Source organism: Parasteatoda tepidariorum, chromosome 11 (assembly GCF_982258835.1).
Source record: "Parasteatoda tepidariorum strain Cologne lab strain chromosome 11, Ptep-v5.0, whole genome shotgun sequence".
Classification (NCBI taxonomy): domain Eukaryota; kingdom Metazoa; phylum Arthropoda; class Arachnida; order Araneae; family Theridiidae; genus Parasteatoda; species Parasteatoda tepidariorum.
The window spans coordinates 72,865,868-72,878,492 of record NC_141765.1 but is presented as its reverse complement, the minus strand read 5'-3'; the positions used below and the strand labels follow the sequence as shown (position 1 = coordinate 72,878,492).

At 27.7% G+C, this 12,625-nt stretch overlaps 1 protein-coding gene across 1 annotated transcript in view; it reads right to left on the bottom strand.

Annotated features, from left to right (window-relative positions):
- LOC107455461 (lachesin-like) overlaps positions 1 to 9,853 on the bottom strand; it is a 144,887-nt gene extending 135,034 nt beyond the window's left edge. The window contains exon 1 of the mRNA XM_043040309.3: positions 9,759 to 9,853. Within this exon, the coding sequence (XP_042896243.1) occupies positions 9,759 to 9,813 (55 nt within the window). The 5' untranslated portion in view covers positions 9,814 to 9,853. The remainder of the gene's footprint in view (positions 1 to 9,758) is intronic.
- Between the last annotated feature and the right edge of the window lie 2,772 nt (positions 9,854 to 12,625).

The following is a 12,625-nucleotide window of genomic DNA, read 5'->3' as shown; positions in this document are numbered from 1 at the left end:
ATAAATACTTGCTTTTTTATTACAAAGCAGTTTTTAAAATATTTGAGGATCGTAAAAACATATTACATTTTACAAACCTAACATATTAGAACCCTATAACCTATATATTTATAACCATAGTTGAACAGCCGACCCAATTGTTAGGTCTGCAAATACTAATATTCTACTCCGTAGCCTAGTAATTTTGAACCCAATCCTGAGAACAAGGGAACGCCTGGATCAATTATTCGGAGAAATTAGCCTTCGTGGAGGTCTTTTTGAGGGAACAAACCAGTATTTGCGTTTCAGGGAAAGGAAAACAACGAAAACCTCCCATGGTAAGCCAGATGGCAAAAGGACTCTAACCCATGATTCGTCTACCACTAAGGATATTTTATGTCAGCACTGTGTGGCAGAATGAGAAACCATACAAGTATTGTAATTTTATAAGAATTTTTTTCTTCATATAGCAAATGTAAAAAAAAAAAATTAGTAAATTAGTCTTTTGCACCATGTTTTGATATCTAAAATTAAATAAATCTATCATTAGGTTTGTTAATGGCTTTCGTTTAATTTCGCAATTTTAAGATGAAACCTAATAAATATAAATACTTGCTTTTTTATTACAAAGCAGTTTTTAAAATGTTTGAGGATCGTAAAAACATATTACATTTTACAAACCTAACATATTAGAACCCTATAACCTATATATTTATAACCATAGTTGAACAGCCGACCCAATTGTTAGGTCTGCAAATACTAATATTCTACTCCGTAGCCTAGTAATTTTGAACCCAATCCTGAGAACAAGGGAACGCCTGGATCAATTATTCGGAGAAATTAGCCTTCGTGGAGGTCTTTTTGAGGGAACAAACCAGTATTTGCGTTTCAGGGAAAGGAAAACAACGAAAACCTCCCATGGTAAGCCAGATGGCAAAAGGACTCTAACCCATGATTCGTCTACCACTAAGGATATTTTATGTCAGCACTGTGTGGCAGAATGAGAAACCATACAAGTATTGTAATTTTATAAGAATTTTTTTCTTCATATAGCAAATGTAAAAAAAAAAATTAGCAAATTAGTCTTTTGCACCATGCTTTGATATCTAAAATTAAATAAATCTATCATTAGGTTTGTTAATGGCTTTCGTTTAATTTCGCAATTTTAAGATGAAACCTGATAAATATAAATACTTGCTTTTTTATTACAAAGCAGTTTTTAAAATGTTTGAGGATCGTAAAAACATATTACATTTTACAAACCTAACATATTAGAACCCTATAACCTATATATTTATAACCATAGTTGAACAGCCGACCCAATTGTTAGGTCTGCAAATACTAATATTCTACTCCGTAGCCTAGTAATTTTGAACCCAATCCTGAGAACAAGGGAACGCCTGGATCAATTATTCGGAGAAATTAGCCTTCGTGGAGGTCTTTTTGAGGGAACAAACCAGTATTTGCGTTTCAGGGAAAGGAAAACAACGAAAACCTCCCATGGTAAGCCAGATGGCAAAAGGACTCTAACCCATGACTCGTCTACCACTAAGGATATTTTATGTCAGCACTGTGTGGCAGAATGAGAAACCATACAAGTATTGTAATTTTATAAGAATTTTTTTCTTCATATAGCAAATGTAAAAAAAAAAAATTAGTAAATTAGTCTTTTGCACCATGTTTTGATATCTAAAATTAAATAAATCTATCATTAGGTTTGTTAATGGCTTTCGTTTAATTTCGCAATTTTAAGATGAAACCTAATAAATATAAATACTTGCTTTTTTATTACAAAGCAGTTTTTAAAATGTTTGAGGATCGTAAAAACATATTACATTTTACAAACCTAACATATTAGAACCCTATAACCTATATATTTATAACCATAGTTGAACAGCCGACCCAATTGTTAGGTCTGCAAATACTAATATTCTACTCCGTAGCCTAGTAATTTTGAACCCAATCCTGAGAACAAGGGAACGCCTGGATCAATTATTCGGAGAAATTAGCCTTCGTGGAGGTCTTTTTGAGGGAACAAACCAGTATTTGCGTTTCAGGGAAGGAAAACAACGAAAACCTCCCATGGTAAGCCAGATGGCAAAAGGACTCTAACCCATGATTCGTCTACCACTAAGGATATTTTATGTCAGCACTGTGTGGCAGAATGAGAAACCATACAAGTATTGTAATTTTATAAGAATTTTTTTCTTCATATAGCAAATGTAAAAAAAAAAAAATTAGTAAATTAGTCTTTTGCACCATGCTTTGATATCTAAAATTAAATAAATCTATCATTAGGTTTGTTAATGGCTTTCGTTTAATTTCGCAATTTTAAGATGAAACCTAATAAATATAAATACTTGCTTTTTTATTACAAGGCAGTTTTTAAAATGTTTGAGGATCGTAAAAACATATTACATTTTACAAACCTAACATATTAGAACCCTATAACCTACTTGATAGAATCCTACATATTGTTTGATTCTATGCAATTGATGAATTTCAGCGCGTTAGCTGTGGAGAAAAGTTTTGACTGAATGAGATGGTACATGCAATGGCTCCATGAACGTGTACAAACTTTGAAAAACTTTTTTGGAAGTTAAATCTGTACATTAGCTTTTGTTTATCAGATTCTTTTTAGTTATTTTCCATGGAAAAATTCATTTCTAACAGATTATTGCTTTAATTGTTCTATTGGTTTGTTATTAAGTTTTCCAGGGTCAATTGTATTAGATGTCTTATTTTTTCTTAATTTAACTTAACTTTTCCTTTACTGTATTAGATGGCTCCGACATTAAGGGGAGATGGCATTTTTTTTATTATTTTGTTTTCAATATTCCATTATTTTTTGCTCAAAATAGGATGAGATTTTTAAATGTGTATATATGTTTCCGTGAATGATCGAAATCAAGAGAATGTCCACTTTAACCGGTGAATGTCATCAATCACATAGTCGCTTTGGTGAATGTCCGAATATTTGTTATATCCGATTTGATATCAATTTATGCGTTGATATAACTATCTGCTAAGGATAGATCAGAAGAAACATCATTGTTTTGAGAACTGGTTAAATGTATACTAGGCAGTGGCACTTGACCATTAAAAAAGCATAGATATAGGACATACTGGGCAAATGTATGCCGGGTAGTGGCACTTAATTAGACCTAGTATATATTTCGGACATTTACCAAAGCGACTATGTTATTGTCAACATTCACCGGTGGAAGTCAATAACCACCAATTACAGTCATTAACAGTAATATATACATTTCATATCACTATTACACTAAGTACTCTACTCTTAGTATGTCTACTCTTAGTATCTCTACTCTTAGTATCTCTACTCTTAGTATATCTACTCTCAGTATCTCTACTCTTAGAACTTTTATTTTGATTTGAAAAAAACTATGGCCATCTCTATCTTAGATTTACCCTATGTTTTAAAAATTAATATAAATGAACTGCGAAAAAAAAAAAAAGATTTTGTTTGTTTGAACTGTAAAAAAATCTGTTTATATTGAATATTTAAGTAAAAATAATCAGAATATAGTCAAAGAAAGTTTATAAAAACTTTCGAAATGAAACTGAAAGCATAGGGATTTTTTCTTAGTGAAATAAAACAAAACAACCTACTGTAATAGTCTCAGATCATTGGATAAATTGGATCATAGCTCAAATAATCCCAGTTGCTTCATTTTATTTAAAGAGAATATTTTCTTTCGTTTCGAAATAACAATTTATATTCATTTATTCTGACTGTATTCTGGCCAATTTTATAAGCATTAAAGACATCTCGACATTGTTTAAAAACGTATACCACTGACAATTAAAAAGCATCACTAACAGTATTTTGTAGAATGAAAAGAAGACAATTCTTTTAATCTACGCTTGACTTAAATAAATAAATGTTTTATATACAGAGTAATATAGTTCACACATTCCATTCCTTAGATATTCCATTCTATATACATATAATATTCTATACGCACGGTATACAGGGTTAATGCATGTTCTAGATATAGCGTGACAGTTTTCAGTAGGAAAATCATAAAAATCGAGAGTTACTTAGCAATTCAAGTTCAAACATAAAATTTCAGAATGTGTATCACTATTATGAAATTAGGTGTTCGATTTATTTGAATTCTGTTTCGTTAATTTTGAGAGTAATTATTGTCGAAAATTGCATTCAAATAGGGAGATATAATTTAATGACTTGTCACCAGATTGGTTTATATTTCTATTTATGTTGTAATTTAATCTTAATAAATCGTAAAACTCAGGTAATCGTAAAAATTTAGATTAATATAAGTGCAGTATCAAATGCGGACCAATAGCCAGTTCTTGCCATGCAATTCACAAACTTCATGACTACCTCATCTCCATCTGTACTGAATCACCCAGCATATCATAACATCTTTATAAACACCAAAATTTGAGTGTTTTTTAATGCATCATTCACTCACAAAAGGAGGATTCCCAGATTGCCGCATGCCAATAAGCTTAAAATACCAAAATGTTTTTTTTTTTTTAAATATTTATTTTCATGTAGGTGAAATGACACTTCTAAAAATATTTATTTAGCAAAATTAAACTATATTGAAGAAAAAATTACTGAAATGTTTTTATCCTATTTGATTTGGTCTGGATTTTAAATAGCGGGAAGAAGTCTTAAATTGATACAGTTATAAGCCGCTTTAAACTGCATTTTTTCCACTAACTATTGCGCAAATTTCTACCTAATCGAAATTCTTATTACTACTTATTCTGCATAGGCGAAGATAGAGAATTGATAACTTCTAAAACTTGCTGCAATTTTAGTACCTTTTTCAATTAAGTTCTGCAATTAAGTACCTTTTAGTACCAACTTTTATTATGTCATATTTTGGTTAGATATTTCTAAACTACTCAATCTTTTCAGTATTAAAAAATGTTTCTAGCAAATTATTACAGAGCATTTTCTTAACTTTATATTTAAGGAAAAAAAATTTTGGTTCTGCTATAAGGAAAAAATGTATGAAATATGATATAAGGAAAAATGTATTATTGAACTACAATTTAAATTGATTGATATGATTTAAATTGATAGAAAACTAAGAATCCAGATATCTTCATACAAATTTTGATTTATAATTCTTCGACGATGAGTAATGAATTCAGATAACGTAAAAATTACTCAACTACAACGAATTTTTAACCTTGTTTGAAAAAATTCTTTTCAAATTTTATTCGCAAATTTCTTAAAAAAAAAAAACTAGGTATTTATTTTTTGAAAAGGAATAAAACTGTGTTTTAATTTTTTTTAAATTTTTTAAGAGATTTAAAAATTTAAAAAGGAAACATAAATTTAATAATTTTATATTTACATCTCTTGGTTTAAAATAACTCTTAGCATTTGTAAAAATGAACCTTATGTATCCAAAATTTACTAATTAAAGCTTAAAATATTTATTTAATATATTTAAATAAAACGGCATTTTTAAGAAAAATATATTTAGTATAATTAAACTTTAATGAAAATAATTACCGAAACATTTAGTTCCTATTTAAGCTAGATTTCAAATGGTAGAAAGAAGCTTTTAAACTTATTCATCGAAAACAAAATAACAGGATAAGTCTTGAATTGCACCTAATTATTTTAATTTAATTCAATTTCATTGAAAGATTATGTTATTTGAATACATTTAAACTTAAACTTAAGCTTAAACATTTAAACTTTTTTTAAATTTGATAAACAAATAAATTATGAAATAAAAAATTAAACAAGTAAGTAATGTTTGAAAAAGATGCTTTTTCATTTAAAATTAGAATTTTAATATTTCATTTAAAATGAATTTCTCATTAACTTAAATTGTTTCAAAAGTATAAGGAAATTTAGTAAACATAAATCCTTCAATTGATCCCCAAAAAAATTTATCTGCAATTCATAAAAAAATAAAAATAATTAGTCTTTAAGAATTAAGTTTGAGCAATAATGCTTCAAATTTCATCTAAAAAATGTTTTACAGAGGGAAAAAATCCTCAGATTTAGAAATTGAAAAAAAAAAAACTTCTTTTTTTAAAGCTAATAAAAGCGAAATTTTTATAAAAATAATTACTAAGAGGTATGAAAAGATGAGTGCTCCAAAAATTCCTCAAAACTGATTTGTTTTTTATAAATTCTATAATTTGTTAAAGCTCCAATGCTTTAAGTATTTCAGAGGTAGTTTAAAATACTTGAAATGAAACATTCATTAAAAAAATGCTTCAATTAATTGAAGTATGACTTCTGATATAAAGGTTTTTCAAGATTCCGGATGAAATGACCTTTCTATGCTAATTCATTGAGGAATCTACTCTAAAGTTAAAACTCATATCATATTAAAACACATTTAATCAATATATCGTAAAAATAGGTTCAAAGAGTAAAATTATGTTCTCACTTAAGAACGAGATTTTTTCTCAAAAAAAAAATCTTTAACTAAAAACGTATATTGTACTTTGTATACGTATAATGTACTTTGGAATTTAGGTGATCTAGGTTTCTCTTTCACAGAAACTAAATTATATATTTTCTTTTGTATAACTTTATCATTGTCAATATACAATCTGACTCAGAGCTAGATGTCCTTTTATTACATTCATTGTCTGTTTGAACCAAAAAGGAGGCTTTGGCGAAGTAATATGGATCCAACTCATGGTTTTAAAGGCGCGTTGACTGAAATTGCGCCGCTTATGCGTTATGTGACGAGGAAAGCTACTCTTGTTAGCTAAAAGATATGAGGACGCGGATCAATAAGACCAAAATTTAAACTTCTGAAGCTTTTATGCCACATTTTCATTATTTGTCGAAGAAAAATATGAAGCTTCCCATGTTAGCCCGACAGCAGTAAGACTTGGACCAATGGGAGCAAAATGTAAGCTTCTGATGCCATTATGCCATATTTTCATTATATGTCGAGGAAAATCACAAAACTCTTCATAGAAACGAGGCTTGAATCAATTGGACCAAAATCCAGGTTTTTAATGTCATTTCTTAGCATTCACATTACCTTTAGAATTGATTCAACGAATCAAAAAGTCTTGTTCATAATTTTAAAACTGGTAAATAAAATTATAATAAATTAAGGATTATATGATGATTATTTGGATGACTATGCATAATTTGTATTAATAAATTCAATAATAATTGAAAGAAAGCCAATTCTGAGGTATATCATTTTTGATATCAAATAATTTAAACTTACAAACAGATATCCAATATATGGAAAAATTATTTGAATATTTTCGGAGAAATAACAATTTAAAACATTAGTTTATTAAAAAGAATATTATCTTTTGAATTGCTATTTCCTTGAAAGTAAGCAAATAAATTATTAGCACGTAAAATTTCTTAGTTAAACATGATAAAAAATAGGTATACTTTATCATTGAAATTTCTAAATCTTTAAAAGTAAAGTAATAATAAATATATTCAAAACGTCAAACGAGTTTTACAATTGTGATAAAATGAACGCAACTTTTCAGGTGGGAATTATCAAAATTTTGTACTCTTCATAAGAGATTCATCTCAAACACTTCTTTTGGGCTACAAAGACTTTATTTTTCAGTTTATATTGTTTGAAATAGATAACATTATTAACTTCTTTTAAAATAATACCTTTAAATAATTCGATAGTAAGAACAGTTTGTTAAAACTCATGTAAATGAGGAAGATGAGTTTTATTTACACACGTATGGGCAGAATACGTTCGCAATCTTTAAGTGATGTTTTTTTCACATTCTCAGATTACTTCATGTGATTTTAATTAGCAATGAACAATAATGCAACGTTTGTTGCACCATAGATTCTCCTACTGAATTACTAGTTCTTGATGAACTTATAGCAGCATTACAATTTAGGGCCTATCCTCGGAATTCTGTAATGACGAAATACTACGTCATACAGGGAATAAGAAAAAAACGCTTTAATAAATTTTTTGACCTAGCAAGCTAGTTGTCCTTCTTTTTATTATTAAGATTGAATCTTAATGATAGTGGCTAAATTTTATTATGCGAATTAATTAGAAGAGACGATATTTAAAGTCACAAAAGTATACTGCCTCATTTTTTGGCAAAACTCAAAATAGAAAAAAGGCTCTCAATAAATTATGCAATTATGCAAGAGAGAGGTTAAAAGTTTAAACACTCGCAGAGTAGCATAAAGTTCTTTCTTAAGAATTATTTGACCGATTCATTTTGAATTTCGTCATATAAAAAAACGATGCAATAATTTGTACATTTTATTGAACTTTTTTATTCTCTTTTAAGAGTAATTAGAAAATGACTGAAAAAAATTGGTTTTTTGAGTAGAAATTTCTGGAAAAACTAGTTTTGATTTGTGGTCAAAAAACTTTTGTTTCAAGTCATTAGTTTCATAGATTTGGTGATTAGTATTAAGGGGCCTAAACTTTCGATCGCTGCGTTATTGGACTATTTTTAGGTTTCACTTTGCGGATACCCCTAATGCTTTGAGAGTTAAAAATCAAAATCCATCGAAAAAACGTATGTTAATTTAAAGAAAGTATATTTTATGTCTAATTTTGCAACTTAAATAACGTCTGCTGAAATATTTTGAAATATTGTAGATTAGTTTCTAGGATCATCAAAATTGAACTCCAGAATGTGAAAATTCAATTATTTGACAAGAACTTACTAAGATGTTTTCTCTTTTATTTTGCCTGCTGTACAATAATAATTACATTTAATTGTTAAATGTTTAGTAAAATTGGAGGAAATTTAAAACTTTTATTATGTCTACAAGTTCAAAATAGCCATAGTTTTGCAGAGAGTAATATTTAAAGTTTTTAAAATCTTATTTCATCGATGCTAATGAATTTCACTAATAAGATGCATTATAAAATTGAAAAAGAGTGTCAACTATAGTTTCATTATAAATGAGTCCTGAAAGGAATGGAGGAAAAGAATTATAACACTAAAGTTTTATTGTAAATAAATACTCAAAGCAGTTATCACTTAAAAGCATGTTTTTTAAATGAATAACTGAGGAGAACATTTAAGGAGAATTAAACTCGTGTTAAAGAACAAGAAAACCAACATTAAAATGAAACATTTTTATCTTGGTATAGAATAATTTATAGTTTCAACACAGTTGTATAATTCCTTGTTCTTATGAGATTGGTATGCATGTAAGCTAAAGTGTATTACTTTTATAAGTATACAAAATATTCAAGTTGATTCTTGAAGTGTACAAAATATTAAAAATAAGGAAGTGTTACTTTTTAATAAATTTAATTGAATAAAAATTGCTACGAATTTATAGCAACACGGTAAAATAGAATTTGTTGAAAACTAGCTTAAATTATTTGTATCCATAGTTTTTTCGGAAAACTTTTTTTATTTAGCATCCCAAAATAGTAAATAAAAGTAGAAAATTTACATTTCAAAACTTTATTATCAAAAATAAAAATATATTATTATTATTCACTTTCTTGTTTCAAAATCTGAAAATTTCTATTGCTTTAAAGTACATAAAGTTATGTATTTGGCAATCTTTGACATGCCAAAATAAACCTTAAAAGACGCGATAAATCAGAAATTTAAATAGTTATTTATCGTATCACATGTTATTTATCATTATACAATGTATTTTGTCCAATTAGAAAAAACGAAAAGACAATGAATAAGAAAATAAGAGCAAATTTGACGAACTAATTTTTTTCACGCAAAATATTTTGCGTGACAGATTTTTTTTTTTTTAAAAAAAGAAGAAGAAATAAAAGAAGAAATTTATGAGAACTCACTGTCTGAAGCGCCAATTCGTCCAACGAAGTAAAACAGAACTATAAAGAGCAACATCTTTTCGTCCGATATCTATGAAGCCGGAGTTAATACTCCCGGAGTCCGTAAACTGGGAGCTTTTGTTATACCTTGCGCACGCGTACCTTTCAAATGACAGCCCCCATAACTTTTCCCAAAACAAAGTTTTCTTGGAGATGGAAAACCTTAACTTGATGATTCATTTAAGAAAACAACCTGTGACATAAATTTGTTTCTGTAAGTTATAAATTAGTCTTTACCATAAAGATGCGTGTATTTTTAATAAATATATTTCATGTACTTCTAGTTTATATTAAGAGTTAACATTTTATTAAAAAATATAAAATTTAATGCTTAAATATATGTCATTGTGCTTTTAAATCTTTGGATGTAACTTAATAAAATTAGGAAAATGCTTTAATGTTTCAGTCAATAAAATAGCGAGTTGTTAAATTCAATAATAAAATAAATTATTCCGATCTATAAGTGTGTATTGGAAAAAATATCTCATAACTATTTAAAGTTGAATTCTTTCTTCATACTTAAGCGAAATTAATTTAGCACGTTAAAAAATTGAACGCATTTATTGCCAAAAAAATACTTTTATTCACGAAAAACAACGAAGTAAAACAAACAAAACTGAACAAACTACGAAAAATAATTTTAGAGTAAGAAATTTTATTGTAATACAAAATTATACATAGCGTGATGTGAAAACTTAAAGCAATAGTTAAACACTTATCTAAATTTATTGCTTGCATTTTTAAACTGAAAAATCTTGATATGTCGGGAACATAAGGGATGATTAAATAAATTTTTCTGTAAAAAATATGCCGTTTTTGAACAAACTTTATAACACCTAAAAACCTGTCTTAATTTTGTTAAAAGATACCAATAGACATTGTAACTTTTTCTAAAAGTAGAGAATCAAACTTTTGACTTTTGGTCATTTGGAGTTTTTTTTTTTTTTTTTTTGAAGCATTAAAAAGCGGTCCTTGACTTTTCAATTTAACTAAAATCAAATTTTATTTAATTAAATTAAGTGATCACACCGAGGAGAAAATTCTGGTAAAATTGTCGTACTGTAAGGTAATTACATTTCCTGCTAAAAAAAAAAGAACGTAATTCTTCTGGTCAATAAAACCAAAATATACGATATTTAAACCATTCTTGTAGTAATTTTTTCGTTCTGACACAGTTAAACGGAAATTCTTCCTTTTAAAGTTATAGTTCTTATAGCTCCACATTTAGAAAAAATACGAAACTGGCAAATAAATGTAACCGAGTAAATGGTTTTTATGCCATGCTCGAATATATCATGATAAAATCACCAAATTTTTCCATACTTACCTCTCCTTTATCGCATATTATAAAACCATATTTTATTGTTAATTTTACCGAAATCGTTACGAAAGCGCTTCTCTAAAAAGTGCCAATATTTTGGGTATTCCTCTAGAGTCAGAAACACGGTAAATTATAAGTTGATAATATAATAAGTTTATTAAGATAGGTATGTCCTTTATGCTATTTATATTTTCTTATAAATTTTCTAATTTTTGCTTCTTTCTTTAAAAGTACCTTTCGTTTTTCGTTCTGCAAAATTTCTTGTTTCTTAAAGTTTTCTAAGGAATCGTTTTCGCGTGTCACAAGAAAGAGACAAACTGCCCTTGTTCATGATGTTAAATGTTGCGTTTAAGGCATGATCTACAAGGAATTCCAAAGTCATTCATATATATATATATATATATATATATATATATATATATATATATATATATATATATATATATATATATATATATATATATATATATATATATATATATATATATATATATTTACCGTTCAAAAGCGCATAATTTGAATCAGTGATCCGAATTACTTCATTCGAATTCAGGATTCGGATCACTAATACTGATTTGAATAAGGATTTGACCACTGATTCGAATCATTTTATCAAATCACTGATTCGAATTACTGAATTCGAACAACTGAACCAAATGACTTATATTCAAATCACTAAGCAGAATTACATGATTCGAATCACTGATACGAGTCCCTTGATTTAAATTAAGGGATTCCGATCAATCATTGGGATCAAGCGATTCTGATCAGTTATTCGAAGCAAATTGTTTTGATCAATAACTCCAAACAAGCTATTCAAATCACTGATTCTAAAGTTTCGAGTAATTCAGATCACTGATTCAAATCGTGCGATTCGGATCAGTAGTTTGAATGAAGTGATTTAGATCAGTGATTTGAATCTTAATTCAAATCGTATGATTCGAATAACATGACTTACCGTATCAATCATGAATCACGTGTTTCGTTCAAAATCCAAAACATTATTCAGCTTAGATTCAAACTACAGTTTTCTTACCTGGTAATATTTTTCTTTTTACCTAATGTGGACAGATAAACTAGGTATTAAAGCGTTAGTATTCCTTCAAGCAAATAAATATATTTATCATATCTACGCATAATTATATTTTATAAGTTGCTGAATGCTACACATATTTTTAATTATGGTAATTTTTAAGAAAAACTGCAAAGGAAATTCATTTCCATTATGTTTGTTTTTTATGCGATTTTATTAAATTCTTTGAATGGAAAATCTCAAATCTTTAGTAACGATTGCGTAAAAATCCCTAAGGTTTTACAAAGTTTTCTTAACTATGCATGACATAGCATCACTGTTGAAACCAAAGTAACTGAAATTTAAGAAGCAATAATTCATAATTTAAATTTATTCCTATAAAATCAACTGATTCGAATAAGTTGACAGTGTACATGAAGTTGACAGTTTACATTATATTGTAAATAAATTTACTAAAAACTTCTTTGTTAATAT